At 48.2% G+C, this 15,058-nt stretch overlaps 1 protein-coding gene across 1 annotated transcript; it reads left to right on the forward strand.

The window, feature by feature from the left end:
• Positions 1-336: 336 nt before the first annotated feature.
• Positions 337-13,477, forward strand: LOC132324371 (TOG array regulator of axonemal microtubules protein 2-like). The gene is made up of 11 exons (XM_059840418.1): positions 337-433; positions 1,162-1,294; positions 2,919-3,024; positions 3,752-3,987; positions 5,507-5,659; positions 6,776-6,893; positions 7,853-7,956; positions 9,316-9,520; positions 10,699-10,915; positions 11,765-11,851; positions 13,242-13,477. The coding sequence occupies exons 1-11, from the start codon at positions 337-339 to the stop codon at positions 13,475-13,477; spliced, it is 1,692 nt and encodes a 563-aa protein (XP_059696401.1).
• The last annotated feature ends 1,581 nt before the right edge of the window (positions 13,478-15,058 follow it).

Below are 15,058 nucleotides of genomic sequence, written 5' to 3' on the forward strand. Positions count from 1 at the left end.
TTTGCATGGGGCTCTGAGGAACCTGATCTAGATGAAGGTGTCCCTGCTCACAGGGGTTGGACTAGATGGTGGTTAGAGGTGCCTTCCAACCCAAACTCTCTAGGACTCTCTGATTCTGTGATCACTGTCCCATGTTAGCGTGCCATTGTTATACTCAATGTTCTTTGGGATAACAAAGAGATGTTGCCCAGCTCCAGCAAGTTTTCTGGCCCTTTCGATCGCCAGCCTCTCCAGCTGCCTCCACTTACAAGCTCCTCTTTTGTCCCTGCAGCCTTTAGCCTACCACCTGTCGATGGCACAGCTCCTAGTGTGCAGAAGAAACACCCTGGTAGTGCCATGAAGAAAAAGGTCCTCAGGAAGCAGGACAACGTGCCCTTACTGCCCAGTACACCCACCCTCCAGGGGGATGGCAACTTCCCACGCAGCTCCTCAGGTAAGCCTGCTCCATGGCAGCTTTTTCCTGCTGGGGTTTGTCCTTGCACAAGGAGCACAAACTGCCTCTTGCCTCAGCCAGCACAGCTGGGATCTTGGGTCCATAGCCTGTCCTGAGAATGAACAGCAAATCTACTTTTGAGTTCCCCCAAAAGTGGATAGTCTAGAATATTTGAAGTCAATGGAAACAGAGGTCAGGTGTGAAGGGTCAGGTATGGCTGGTCCCTGGTCGGTGCTCTGTGGGGACTGAGCTGGGCCCAGCAGGGCTGGCTTGTTCAGGCTTGGCTTGGTGCTGTCGCGAGGCAGCTGCAGGTCTTTCCTCAGGGAGCTGCAGAGTGCCCCTGTCCTCAGGGCTGGGGGAAATCAGGGCGCTGAGAGAAGAGAGGCCCCTGAGGGGTTCCCTCCTGGGCCAGCCAGTCCTGCTGTCGGCACTGTCTGGCAGGGAGCGGGAGCTCTGCGGCCTCAGGAACCTGCCGCTGGCTGTGGCACCTGTGGCACTTGGGAGCTGGCGCTGTGGGGGCAATTGTCAGGTGCAGCCTGGAGCTGTGCCCAGCTGGGGGAGGCTGGGAGCAAGCAAGGAGCCCCAGGAGCCAGCCAGCAGGGAAGTCTCTGAGCCAGGGGCAGGATGTGCCACACGGAACCCTGGCTGGGAGATGGGGCTGCAGGCCGCGCCATGGCGGGGTGCCTTGCCCGGGGCTGCAGCGCCCACGGCCGACCCTCTCCTTACAGTGACCTCGCAGACGGCCACTGGGGCCAAGCGACGAGAGGAGCCGCTCCGTGGGCACGGGCAGAAGGACAGAGCCTTTTCAGACCCACCGCAGTCCTTGCAGGAGGCACTCTCCATGCTGGGCAGCGACGACTGGTAAGGAAGGCCCCGTTCCCTCGGTGTCCCTCTTAGCGTTAAGGTCGCTCAGAAGCGTGTCTTGCTCGTGCCTCGGAGCGCCAAGAGCCCCGAGGGCCAAAGGGCACTGGGGAAACCACTGCAGAGCAGGGAGAGCATCAAGATGGGAGAGCAGCCTTTTCTTGGCCTTGCTCTGCAGCAGTGCTGCAGCTGCAGCAGGTCTGTGCTGTTTCCTCCCTTTGCCTGCTGCTCCATGGAGCTGCAAAGGAAATGCTGAGGGAAGAGAGAAAGCTGTGGGATGAGATGATTTGCTGGCTGAAGGCAGAGGTAGGATGGCAGCAGTTTTGAGTGTAGAGATTTGGGTGCCTTGGGCCGCTGGCCCAGGGGGACAGTAAGATTCCTCTCTGCTCCCACTGCTGACAGCAATGGCAGGGACTCCTGCATATGAGCCCCAGAAGCAGCTCCAGGGAGCTCCTCTTTCTGAGAAATGGACTGAGTTGTGCTTTCAAGTCCCTCAGCCTGCCTTTACTCCTGAAGGGCTTGTGGCAGAAGAGAAGGAAAAAGAAATAAAATCCTCGAGTAATCTTGCACTTTTGGAATTCAACTTTTCCTTCTCACTGCTTCATATAGGCCTGAGATGTTTTGTCAATACTCACAATGGGTCCCAAAATTCTATAGAGACAGAAGGAGGCCCAGAGGTGATAACCCTACAAATGTTGCTGATATTGGTTGTCTTTTTGATGTCTGGGTTTGCATCCACTCACTGATGGATGCTTCATTCTCACAGGGATAAGCATGAACAATTGGCCACAATGCATCTCCTTTGCTTTGCCCTGTCTCTTCTGCTTTCTCTTCCCCATATCTCTTTGGTGCCCTGTGAGGTGCAGAGAGCTTCTGCAGGTGTGGGGGGTCCTGATGACACTCGGGGGTGCCCGTGGGATCAGTCACCAGCCCTGTGCTGCAGCCCTGATGCCTCACACACCTTCCTGAGCCTGAGGGCCTGCACAAAGCACGTGCTGAGAGATGGAGTTGTTTGCACCTTCTAGATAACATGTTGCTGTTGTGGGGGTTGTTTTAGGAAGGAGTGTTCTGGGAAGAGCCAGAGTTTCAACAGTTCTTGCCCAGGGGTAGAATCTTCTGGGACATCCTGCTGTGGTTTTGGGGAATGTGTGAGGTGGAGTGGAGTGGGTGACACACAAATCTGGACTGTAGAGTGGAAACTCAGCTCCAGCGTGACAGGGCAGACTCTCAGTGCTGAACTGCCTGCTGGGGCTGACAAAGAAGGAAAATGCCCCAGTAACAGCCCAATGGGACTGTGTCTCAAGGACAGGTAAAGGGAGGTGACAAGAAACAGCAGCATGACCCGGCCTCACAGCTTCTAGCAGTGACAGAGGCACTTCATGTGCCAGAGATTTTCAGAAAGGACACAAATGAAGACTCTGAAAGCCCTCTCTTTGCCTCATGGATTTGTGTATGCTTTTGACAGCCAGAGCATCCTGTGGCAATGTGTTCTGTGATTTGATTAAATACTCCTTGAAAAGCACCTCCCATGGTTTGACTGAGCTGCCTGCCTGGTCATTTCAGAGGGTGCTGCCTAGTTCTTGGGTAGAGAGAAAAATCAATCCTTTTGGTACTTGCCTTTCAGGGAACTGAAGGAGAAGGGACTCTTCAACATCCCACGCCTGGCTGAGTCCCATCCAGAAGTCCTGCTTTCCAGACTTCATGAGATTTGCTTGGCAGTTACCAGCGAGGTGAGAACATTGCTCTGAATTGTCCCCCATACTTCATACACGGCTTGTAGAGTAGCTATGTGCTTGTTCATCTCCATGTGTGCTCAGGCACTGCCTTCATTTCTGGTTTTAGACCTTCTATTTCTAATGTCTGTCAGCTATCAGTAGGATCTGTGTGTACATGCAGCTGTATTTACTGGTAGGTCAGGTGTCTGGCACTTGTCTTTGAGTGTGGTGCCATTATAATACAAGGCAGAAACTGAGACACTAATGACATTATATGGCAGAGTCCCAATCTCTGCCCAAGCTGTAATTGAACACTGCAAATGAGGCTGTAGATCTGAGCCTGTGTTTTCTGTTTCCTGTCTGAGTGCTTAAGGTACAGGAGTTGCTTTTTTGAACAGGAGCACTTGACTGTTTTATTTTTATGACTTGTGCCTTTATGGTTTGAAAGCATCCCTTACTTTATTTTGCTTCTTTGTTTTTCAAATCAAAGGGCCTAAAATCAAAGCAATTGACATTATAGAAGGGTTAAGTAGAACACTTCAGTGAAACATTTTCTTTATGCCTGCAGTAAGCAGGTGTGAGGCCAGAAATTGATGCCAGAGTAAGTGCCTTTCTTGGGCTCTTCTGCTCTTTCTGTGCTTTTATGTTCCTCTATACACAGCAGGACATGCTGTGATTTCCTGGGAGTTTTCTGGTTTTCTTTTCAAGGTGATTCTTATGTTTCCCCTCATGACTTCCCCAGGTGACCAACCTCCGGTCCAAGGTGTCCTGCTCTGCAGTTGTCACTCTGGGAGAGCTCTTTGCCATCTTGAAGAAGGACATGGACTCTGAGGCGGATGAGGTTGCTGTGGTCCTTTTCCACATGGTGCAGAACTCCCCAGAGTTTATTCAGAAGGCAGCCTGTCAGAGCCTGGGGATGATGGTAGAGAACATGACTCCTGCACGAGCAATGACTGTTCTCATGGACAAGGGAGTCAAGTAAGTTCTTCTTCTTCTTTTAGTGATGTTCTTCACCTTCCAGTGTGTGGGTGAGGGAAGGGATGAGAGAGAGAATGGGAATGCTGGGAGGGAAGGGTTCTGTATCCTGTATCTTCTGGGGATTCAGTGACTTAATTCTCTGATCAACCTCATTGCTTTCCTCTTGTCACCTGTTTCTGCCCTCCTGCAGCCCATTAGGTCACAGAATCACAGAACTGTAGAATATGGGGAGTTGGAAGGGGCCCATCAGGACCATCAATTCCAGCTCTTGGCTTTGCACAGAACAGCCCAAGGGTCACACACCGTATACCTGAGATTGTTGTCCAAATGCTTTCTCAACTCTGTCAGGCTTGGTGCCGTGACCACTGCCCTGGGGAACCTGTTGCAGGGCCCAAGCACCCTCTGGGTGAAAAACATTTTCCTGATATCCAAACTAAAGCTCCTCTGATGCAGCTTCCTGCTGCTTCCTGGAGTTCTCTGTCAGAGTTTCCTTGATGTGGTGAATGGAGGGGAAGTGGAAGTGCCTGCAAGGGCTAAGGATAGAGCCTTGTGCTTTTGTGGGAAGAGGGACAATTGCAATTGCAGCTGTGAGTGCTGTTGCATATTTTGCAGCGCTAAGCACAGAGGCCCTGGGGAAAACCACATATCTTCATGATGCCATTAACCTGAGAAATAAGGAGGGTCCTTGCTGGGGTGTGGAGCACATGGGGGAGAGTGTGCTGGGTATGGCACAGCCTGCACAGCAGGTGCAGCTCCTGCCAAAGGGAATCTTGTTTGAGTGTCCTGGCCTTAGAGCTCTATGTTCTATTCAACCTGATGTTTCATGTTAGCCTTGAGATGATGAATCACTTTCCAGGCACCTTCACAGGTCGAGTGCCATGGGAAGCTGAAGCAAATGCTGCCCTAAGTGTTGGTGCTGGGCCTGAAAGTCCCCAAGAGATAGTCTCTAGAACAGGACAACCTGGCTAAACTGACTGGCACCCTTTCCTCAGCTTTGCAATAGGGTAAAACACTCAGATGTATCCCTTGCCAAGGCTCACAGAAGAAACAGGCTGCATTGCTGGATATTCTGCAACTTCATGCCCCACAGCATGTTTTCCCTGCATTTGTTTTTTCCCAGAGGTCTGCAGATTTGGGGATGAATGGGTGGAAAGAGCCTCATGGCGCTGCAGCTCTGTGTACTGGGTATCCTCTAATGGGTCAGCATGAATTGTCCCTGATTTCTAAATAATTCATATGTGATCTATTACTTTAATTTTTCTCCAATGAAATTTTGGGAAAGAAATGGAGTAACAGATAGTGCAGGGAGACTGAATTCTTCCCTCTTCCATGCAGGCAGTCCTTCTGTACAATGCTAACTTAGTGTTTATCTGAGGACAGAACCTTCTGCAGGTGTCTGAAGCTGCAGGGAGAACCCAGGCTCCTTCCCCCAGCAAGGCCAGGGAGCACGCTCTGGCCAAGGCCTGTGCTGCTGCTGCTCCTTGTCCCTGTGCCCCAGGGTTTGCTCTCTCCTTCCCAGGAGCCGCTACACCCAGGCGCGGAAGTGTGCGGCCGAACTCCTCCTGTCCTTGGTGGAGAAAATGGGAGTCACCAAGCTCGCGGGCACCCCCAGGGCTGAGAGGCTGGCACAGGTGGCAGGGACACTGGCTCAGGACTGTCACAAGGACACCAGGTAATGATCTTCATGTCACCTCCAAAACCAGGAGAACCGTTTTGTGTTTGGCTATAAAGGCAAAACCACAAAAGAGTGGAAACTCAAGGAAATAGTAAGACACCTTTCTGTGTGGATAAGGGTCATCAGATCATGGAATATGCTGAGTTGGAAGGGACCCATGCAGGTCATCAAGTGCAGCTCCTGGCCGTGTGCAGGACAGCCCAAGAGTCACTCCATGTGCCTGAGAGCATTGTCCAAACGCTTCTTGAGCTCTGTCAGGCTTGGTGCTGTGACCACTGCTCTGGGCTGCCTGGGGAAATGACTGTACTGGGTAACCTGAGGTTGGCCAGCAAGAAGGAGCATTGCCACCTTGCTGTGAATTGAAGGATTCTTTACTGAGATCAAAAGAGTGCTCAGATTAGCCAGTCCAACAGTTTAGGTTGCGCAATAGAAAGCCAAATGTTGGCTAATGTTCATCACTGAAGGATCCCAAACATCTATTTCACATTAACTTAAGACTTCCCTAGAAATAGTTCAGAGGTATTTGGCAACATATTCAGTCTTTCTAAACCTCTTCTGCAGATTTCTAGAATGCTGTTTTCTGTGGCTCAGTGACCTCCAAATTTCTTCTTGAAGAAAACTGTGGTTTCCTAGTGGCAAAATCACCCCAAACCACTAAAATCCCCTTACTTTGATGATGAAATTCCCATTAATAGCTGCCAAGAACACCAGAGCAACTAGCTGTCCCTGTGCATACATACAGTATAGAATAAACAAAAGCAAGGATGAGGTGAGAAAGGTAAATTACTGTGCAATGGCAGTAGGACACTGCTAATAGGCTCTGACAACAAAGCAGATTTGTTTCGCTTGTTCTCTGGGATCCTTTGATCCCACAGAAGCACACCCCCAGTTTCAGAGAGAAATGGTATTTTTCTCTTGCCCCACGTTCTCCTCTTACCTCTTGTGTTCAGCTGCAGCACTGGGCAGTGTCAAGTGAGGTAAATCTCCCTCTTTGCTGAGTAGGTAGTGCCTTCTCATGCAAGCATTGCACCTGATGAGTTTAAGGCATCAGCCTCTTCTGTTAACACTCCTCCTTGGTTCACTTTTCTATTCTTTCCTTCTTTCCTTCCTTAGGCATTATGGACAGGAGATGGTGAAGATGTTACTGAATAATCAAAAATTTAAAAAGATTTTGGAACAATCTCTTTCCCCACATGACCTGGAAGATATCCTGACAAGAATTAAGAAGAAAGTAAGTGCTTGGCAGGAGGAATATATCCTTTGTGCAAGTATTGTGCCTGCTAAAATGAGATCAAACGTACCCAATGTGTCTTTCTCTCATTCCTCTTCTGCTGAATCACTTTGCTTCTGGGAATGAGCTGTTAATCCTCAGCCTCTTCATCTGCAGACCACAGAGGAACTGCAATTATTAGGGGAAGAGTGGGGTTTTGAATACTTTGAATATTGGTCACAAAGAAGAAAGGGAAAGAGGAGAAAATGGGTTTACACTCAGTTTATGCCCCAGCCACACTCTCCCTACTCTGCCCGGAGTAAAGCAATTAAGTGGGAATGGTGCTTCTGAACATAACAGAGTCTTTCCAAAAGAGACTGGAAGTAGCAGTACCAAGGAAATTTCCAAACATAGAAAAGATGTCCAAGTCAATCCTAGTTACTACGATTGCTGTCTGTCTTTTGGGAATACTGCCCTGCTGTAAAGCCCTGTGGAGCTGGAAGAAGCTTAGTGAATTCAGCACCATCCAATGGGAAATCATGTGTTTGTTTGGGGGGGATTTTATTCTTTTTATCTACACTACAGAAGGGAGTGTGCCTTGGTGCAGGAGCAGGGAGAGTAAGCGTTGAACCAAATCAACTTCCAGCATAATGGGCCAGCCTCCAAAGAGTCCAATTTTTTCTGCTGCTTCCTTTAAGACCACTCAGTGCCTGTCAGTTTGCATTATTCCCATTTATGCTCAAGACTAATGAATTTGGGAATTTAGACTGCTGCTCAGTGTGGTCGCACCCATAATCTGCCTTGGGCTACTGAAAACAAAGAGTTGGCATCACTGAATCTCTGGTCTTTTTCTTGTTTTAAATTAGGAAATGTTTCCCTAAGCCTTGGTAGCAGTGATCCTGGTTCTAACTTGTGTTTTAAAGAGGGAATTTCCTATTTTATTTTCTAAAGATTCATGAGGTTTCTCTATGTCTTTGTAGGGGATGGAAAACCAGAAGGGTGAACACCCATCTGTCAAGGAGCCGGTGAAGGAGAGGAACGATGGCTCAAAGAAGCCCCCGGCCACATTGCCTTCTAGCAAATGGTACTGAGCACTTTTGTCAGATGTGACCAAGCACATGACAAGCTTTACATGCCTCTTCCTCAGGCAAATCTTTCTGCTGGAGATGACCAGTGCCAGAGATTGTTTCCTTTCCCTACAAATGCTCTAGGATTAAAAAATGTAAACTTCTGCATTGTGTTGAACACAACTTCTCTGCAGGGCTTTCCACAAAAATTGGGTGACAAAGAGACACCCATTGGTTGCAGCTCAGACGATCCAGTGCAGTGGTAGTGGCAGTGTTGTGGAGGCTAGGAGAGGGCTAAGTCTCTGCTGCCTGACTTGAGACAAGTCAATCCAACCAGGGTTTTTTTTCATCCAAGTGGAGTCCTTTTTAGATGGGTGTTTTAATGAGAAGTCCCAGTCTAGAAGCAAGATGCCATTCCCCAAACAAGCAGTTCCCATCCATGTGGTTTGGCCTGGCTGATTCATGGTTTTCTTATCCTGAAACAGTACAAAGTTTGAATAGTAAGTAGCAAGGCAATTCCTGAGCAGCTTTGGTCAACAGGTGTCTCAACGTGGACTTTTTGTCTTGCTATTCCTGTCCTTCATAGAGTTTGCTTGTTGGACAGCATGTTTGGTTTATTTCCCCCTGTGCTGCAATCAGCATTTAAGAGAGGAATTTGGTCCTTGCTGTCTCTTCATGCCAGTGGCAGAGCTACTTGTACCTGTTCTCCTCTGATAACAGAGGGAATTTATTTAGCTCTGTCATGGTCAGCAGTGGCAGGAAAGTGACCACATGCCTCAGTAGCATGGCTAGCATCTTCCTGTGCTCATGGAAGAGATAGGTTGATCCAAGAGGATTATTCCCGGAGGGTTTGTTAAGCTGTGCATCTAGTCTCTAGGGAAGCAAATGAAATGTGAGTGTAGTTCTGGCATGTCTGGCTTCTGTTTCTATCTCTGTTCCTGATTTTCTGGATCCTTCAGCTATGCCCCTGTTCATCTGTTCAGATGCATCTGAGCTGCTTTTCCAGATTGTCATGCCTGGTGTAGAGACACTTCTCCAGAATGATGAGTTTCCTTATTATAAGACACACACGTCCCATATGAGCAGGCGTTTAAACTTGGAAGTAGTGTCTCTCTTTCCCCACAAAGCATGCCTTGGAAGGCATCTGAAGATAGATCAGATGCATCTCATCCTTGGTTTTCCTGAGTGAGCAGTGATGAGAATGTCACTTGCAGATTGTCTCCCATAATGATTGTCACGAGGTCCAAGTTGTTCTTCAGAGCCTCATGATTTTCTAGCTTGAAATCACATCATTACGAAAGCTCCTCAAGATGTTTGGCTCACAATTAACTGAAGGTATTATCAGCCAAAGGTCCTAATTTGGTTTTGTTTTCCAGGGTGAAGTCTGCCCCTGGTGGACGCCTCCTCCACCATCCTAAAGCCCAGGTCACATCACCTGCAGCTGTGGAAGGAAGGGAATCACTCCAGAAGCTTTACCATCTCCTGGAAGCCAAGGGGTTTCAGGCACGGATGGAAGGAGTGGCACTCCTCCTAGATCTGTGCAAAACCAGCCCCCAGCTGATCTCCAGTAACATTGTCCAAGTATGTGGGGTATCTTCATTGCTCCTTTCATTTAGCTCCTTTCCCAAGCCTGTAGAAGTAAAGTTAATTCAGTGTGTCTTGGCACTACATCCTGGCTGTTTGGGACAGGCTGGTCCCTCTTACCCAGACAAATTTAATTCAGGTCCAAGCTTCAGGACAAGTTCTTTCAGCCCAGCTGTATTTGTCTGGCAGGTGCCTATTGCTGCTGTTCATCAGATGATGGCAGAATTTTCTGCTGGTGTAACTGCTGCTGTCTCCTACTCCCAGTTGGGTGAAGTGAAGGGAATCCAGCCATTGAAAGCATGGCAGTTATTCTCTAGACAGAAAATGGGTTTGCATGGGGAAGAGAAGTATCAGGCTGAGTTGGTTTAAATGAAATGTTTTTAAAAGGATACTTCTGTAAACTCCATCTTGTCTTGCACAGGCACAACTCTGGCTACTCATTTCCATCCTCATCCCTGTTCCTCTTGGTAAAATAGTGCTCACCCTTCTTGAGGGGCCTTTTTATCTCTTTGGAAAAGGAGGAAAACAGCTAAGGACAGATCTATCCTTTCTCCGCCCAGTGGCTGCTTTGTCCCTTTTTCCAGAAAATGGTACCTGATGATGTAGCTGTCAAGGGACTGAACCTGCTCCAATGAGAGCTGTAGAGCACATTACATTTCAGAAGTCCACCTGTTAGTTAGAGAAATGGTCTGGATCCGGGAAGAGTTGATCAGAGCCTGCCCATCTCCAGACACAGGTTCTGAGACAGACAAAATAAAAGTTAGATCTCCTCCCACCACAGTTTTGGCAAAATCATAACTGCCCTCAGTACTTGAGGCAACTGTATGGAAAAATGGGCATGGTAAATATCAGCTTCCATACTTTGAAAGCAAAGGTAGTCTTCTGAATTAATAAATGGAATTGATTTAATGATTTCTAGGTGGAGAGAAATACCATAGGAACTTTTCTGTCCCCAACCAAAATTCTTAAAACAGGAGAAAATCTTTCAAGCAGCATCAGGTTGCGCAACTATTCCAGTGAGTGGCCCACAGGAAAATGGTGAAACTGTGCAGGCAATGGCTGACCTGACGGAAAGATCCCTTTCATCTTTTATATTGCTGAGTGCTCATTTCTGCATGCCCTCTTGAAACAAGGACATTTTAGTAAAGCTTTCATGTTGTTTGTTCTCTTCACAGATTTTTGATTATTTTGTCCTGAGAATAAATGACACCCACAAGAAAGTGAAGCAGAAGGCGCTGGAGGTGCTGGCAGAAGTCATTGGACTCCTGGAAGATGCCCTGAACCCGGTGATGGTCCGTTTGGTGGAAGGGATAACAAAGAACCTGAACTCAAAGGATCCCGGGGTTCGTGCTGCAGCTGTGAACGCACTGGACAAATCTGTTGCTCATTTGGGTAAGGCTGAGCCCTGGCATGGACTCTCCTCAGCTGTGTCTCTGTCTCTCCCACACAAGAGAGAGCTGAGTGCCTTGGGAGCTGTTGCTGTCTGTGGAACGCTCCAGCTGACACCCACCAGAAGCTGTGGAGGTGCAGTCCTTATGCACCATCCCCAACAGGCTGGAATGTGCAGCAGCATTTCCCAACAGTCCCAGGAGCCCTGGGCTCTGTGCTGCTGGTCTGAAGAGCAGGTCCTGGACTACAGCTTTGCTACAATTCAGAGGCAAAGGGGTTTTGGAGTTTGCTTGGGCCCCGTCTGACTTCCCAAATGAACAGCTTTGCTGTTGGCATGAAGGGACACTGGCCCATCAGAGCTTCTGCAGAGCAGCCACCTGGAAGGCTCCACAAGGCACTGGGGGAATATGCCTGAAAAATGGAGTGTTGAAGAGGCAGGTCTTCAGGGGGCAGTTTCCACTTTCTCCACTTCAGCTGCTCTGTGAACTCACAAACTGCCTGAGTCAGTGCCTTTCTGTGTCCCAAGTATGGGCTTCTTCCCTTTTTGCTCTGGGATGCAAAACCTTTTCACTGCTTCCATGTGACTGAACTCTTGAGGTCCCTGATGTGAAATGTTTTAACATCGCTCCTGGGACAGCAGACAGCTTTGGATTTACAAATGTGAAAGGAGAGCTTTTCTTTTGGAATTTTAAACCCTGCCAAGTAGGCTGGAAGGAAAGAAAAAAAGGATTCAAAAATCAGCCGAAATCGACTTTATTGTATAAAATGGGGTTGCCCCTGCCCTTTTCCTCCCCACTCTCCTTTCTCCTATGTCCTCAGAAGAGTGAGCAGAGATGTGTGTTTCACTTGTAGATGAAGTATCAATGATGAAAGAGCTCAGCCACCAATGGAGCCAACTGAGTGGCCAAGCTCTGCTGGAGGTCACGGAGCGTATCACAGGTATGGCCTCCCCTTCTAAGCCAAGAGGTCTCTGAGGGAGTATTTACAGGGGATGCCTGTGAACAGAGAGCAGAGTAGCTCCTCCACATCAGGAGGTGCTGAGCTTGTCCCTCCTGCCCAATAGCCAAGGCAGGTGTATTTGGCAGGCTTTCCCTGGCTGCTGCAGAGCTGTGCAGCCTCTGAGATGGGGGCAGAACCCTCACTGAGGCTGAGCTGTCACTGGGGCTCTTCTCAAGTTCCATAGTGACCAAAGTCTTTAACTGCATTTAAACTCAAATGAAGTCCCATTTTAAAATGGGAACCATAATCCTTTTCCTGCTTAGCAGAATTGGTTTTGGGTACTTTCAGGAGCTCTTTCAAAGTTGATGACTGCTAATGGATTAACAGCATAGAGAAAATGAAGTCTCTTCCACCAGAGAGTAATAAATGGATACTACATAACATTTTGCCTGATCAGAAAATAAGACTGGTCTCCTGAGCATTTCAGGTGTTGATCTCTCAGCCAAATCTGCCATGCAAGGAGCTTGTTGGTAGTAAATTTTTGTCTGTGTTTGATACAGTTCAGTTCAGAAAGTGAGCAGAGAGCAGATTCCAGAGACAATGTGAGAAAACACTTGTGTTCTGGCTAAATTTCAGTCCCCTGTGTAGCCTTTTTCTCTTTCTGTGCCCCTATTTCAGTGCACATTGTAAGAAAAAATGCCATTAACATTGGGAAGGGAAATGCCATTAAAATGTGGAGATGCTCAAATGTCAGGGCAATGGGGCCTGGGTAATTCTCTAAGACACACGGAGGTTTGAAAGAGCTCTTTGTTGGAAGCCACAAAAGCACTCTGCCAAAGACACCAGCTCGTCACTGCTGTTTCTCATCCAGCTATCAAGCAGCACCCATCTCTGGTGGGCTGGAGTTTTGAAGTGTGTTCTAATACTGCCCTTTGCTGTGGGCCATGGAGCAAGGGGAAGAGTCAGATGAGACTTTTGGCCCCTGACATCAAAGTTACAAAAATGGAATCATCCCTTTTATTAGAAATTTCTCAACTGCCTTTGTAGGATGTATTTCCAAATCTTCCGTGTGGGTTTAGACAATTTCTTAATGGAAATAAAAGGCAATTTGACATTTTATTCATTGTTCATGCAGAAACAAATTGTGAAATAATTTAGTAAAGGTACCAAGTCTGCCACAGGTACAAGGCTCTGTTTGGAGAAATTAGTCCTGAGGGGTTGGTGGCTCTGTTTCAAGGATGATCAGCTGCTTTGCCCATTTCTGGGTCATGGGGCTCTGTGTGCTATTTCACTGATCTTGGCCAGAGAGGCTTCCAAGAAGCAAAACCAGAGGTAGATCCTTGTTTGCATTGAGGTTGATGAGTAAGGAGCTGTGTCTCTGTCCCGGCAGATCTTGTGGAATGGGTTTATGCCAGGAGCCCTGAAGTGGTCCAGCGCTACGCCCTGCCCGTGCTCTGGTCCTGCCTGGAGAACAAGGCGCTGCCTGTCCGAAGCGCCAACGTCTGCGCTGTGGTCACCAAGCTTGCCTGTGCCCTCTGCGAGGTGATGGGCACCCAGCTGATCAAGTGTGCTGAGAGCAAGCCTCCACATGTGCAGGAAAACCTCTCCAGCCTTTTGGGCTGGTGAAGGTTTCATGTTCTCCAGAAAGCTGACCAAGTTCTGAGTTGGACACCTCCGGATGGGAGTTTTAGCTGTGCCAAAAATGACCAAAGACTAAGGAAGGGTGTGCATCTGCCCCACTCTCTCCATCACCCTTCCTAGTCATGGCGTGGGGGGCCTGATAAAACTCCAGACTGAGGATTAGGTGAAGATCAAGCATGGATCAGCCTCACACAGAGGTAAGCGGGGAGCTGGGCTACTCTCTGGTGGGAGGAAGGGCCTTGTGGCAGCCCAGAGAGGCTGCGCTCACTGGCAGGGAACACTTGTGCCCTGCATGTGCCCCCTGCAAGGAGCTGTGCTGCTGCCAGTGCCCCTGGAGCTGTAGGGCTGCTGAGCTGTGGGGCAGGGAGAGGAGCAGGAGGCTGCATGTGCAGCTGAGCCATTCCTGGAGAGCACAGGGCTCTGGGCTCCCTGCTGTCCCAGGGCAGCCCAGTGGCCAGGCTGTTCCTGTGGTAGCTCTGGGGAAGTGGGGCAGGATTTTCCCCTGGCCTGCTTCAAGTGTCTGCCAGGGAGGAGCATGTTTCCCTGTGCAGCTCTTTAGAAGCTTCCAAGGAATCTGTTCCATGAAATATGGAGCTTCAGATGCTTTAGATTTTCATTGCAGTCTCTGTTAAACTTTGTGTCTCCCCTTTGCAGGCCTGACCGGCTACAGTCTTACCAAGAGGTTTTCCCTGGATGTTTCTGATGTTCCCTTACCGAAAAAGTCCTTGCCTCCAGAAGAGCTGTTTTTTCTCAAAGATCAGGAAGAGGCTGCTGACTGACCGAAGAGTGTTTCAAGAATGGGATTTATGTTTTAGGCTTTAAAGCTGCAGATGTACATATGTTCTGATATTTAGATGTAGTTTTTAATAAATGTGTTTTGATCATATCTTTAAATTTTGATGACATCATTTTAATTGTATTTATTTTATTGTGATTATTTTATAATCTAAAAAAAAAAAAAAAAAAAAAAGAAATTACATAAACCAAAGGAGATTGGGAGTGCATCTCACTCGATGTGCCAGTGTCTCACCACGTTCTTTCCTCACTTGGCCTCTCCTCTTCCTCTTTTGCCATGATTTTTTTGTGTCATTTGTGCTGCTCTTTGTTACTTGGCATTACAACAGGACCAACTGTTCACATGTTTGGGGGACAATGAACCCAAAGGATCCTGTCTAGTCCAATGTTTTCTACCTGGATGTGTTCTGTGCTCCCCAAAGGCCTAAGCAAAGAAACCAAGAGTAGTGTGCCCAAATGGGAAAGCTTTGCTCCTCTGCAATCTCACACAGGTCTGGCTCACAGGTGTCTTCAATCACAATTCCATAGGTAAGAAGAGGTTGTGTATTTCACTGGGGAAAGATGCACTGCTTTGGAAAAGTCATCTGTATGTATATTTACCCAGGACAGCAGTCCAGCTGTGTTGTTTGCAGGAGGATGAGTGGACTGTGAGGTCAAGAACAAGTGACAAGGGTTCCTCAAATCTAAACTGGAGTCTGGGTACCATTCAATCCACAGCTGAGAGATCATTTGTTCCCATGGACCAGTGCTTGCAAGGGTAATGAATTCCTG

Source organism: Haemorhous mexicanus, chromosome 3, assembly GCF_027477595.1.
Source record: "Haemorhous mexicanus isolate bHaeMex1 chromosome 3, bHaeMex1.pri, whole genome shotgun sequence".
Taxonomy (NCBI): Eukaryota; Metazoa; Chordata; class Aves; order Passeriformes; family Fringillidae; genus Haemorhous; species Haemorhous mexicanus.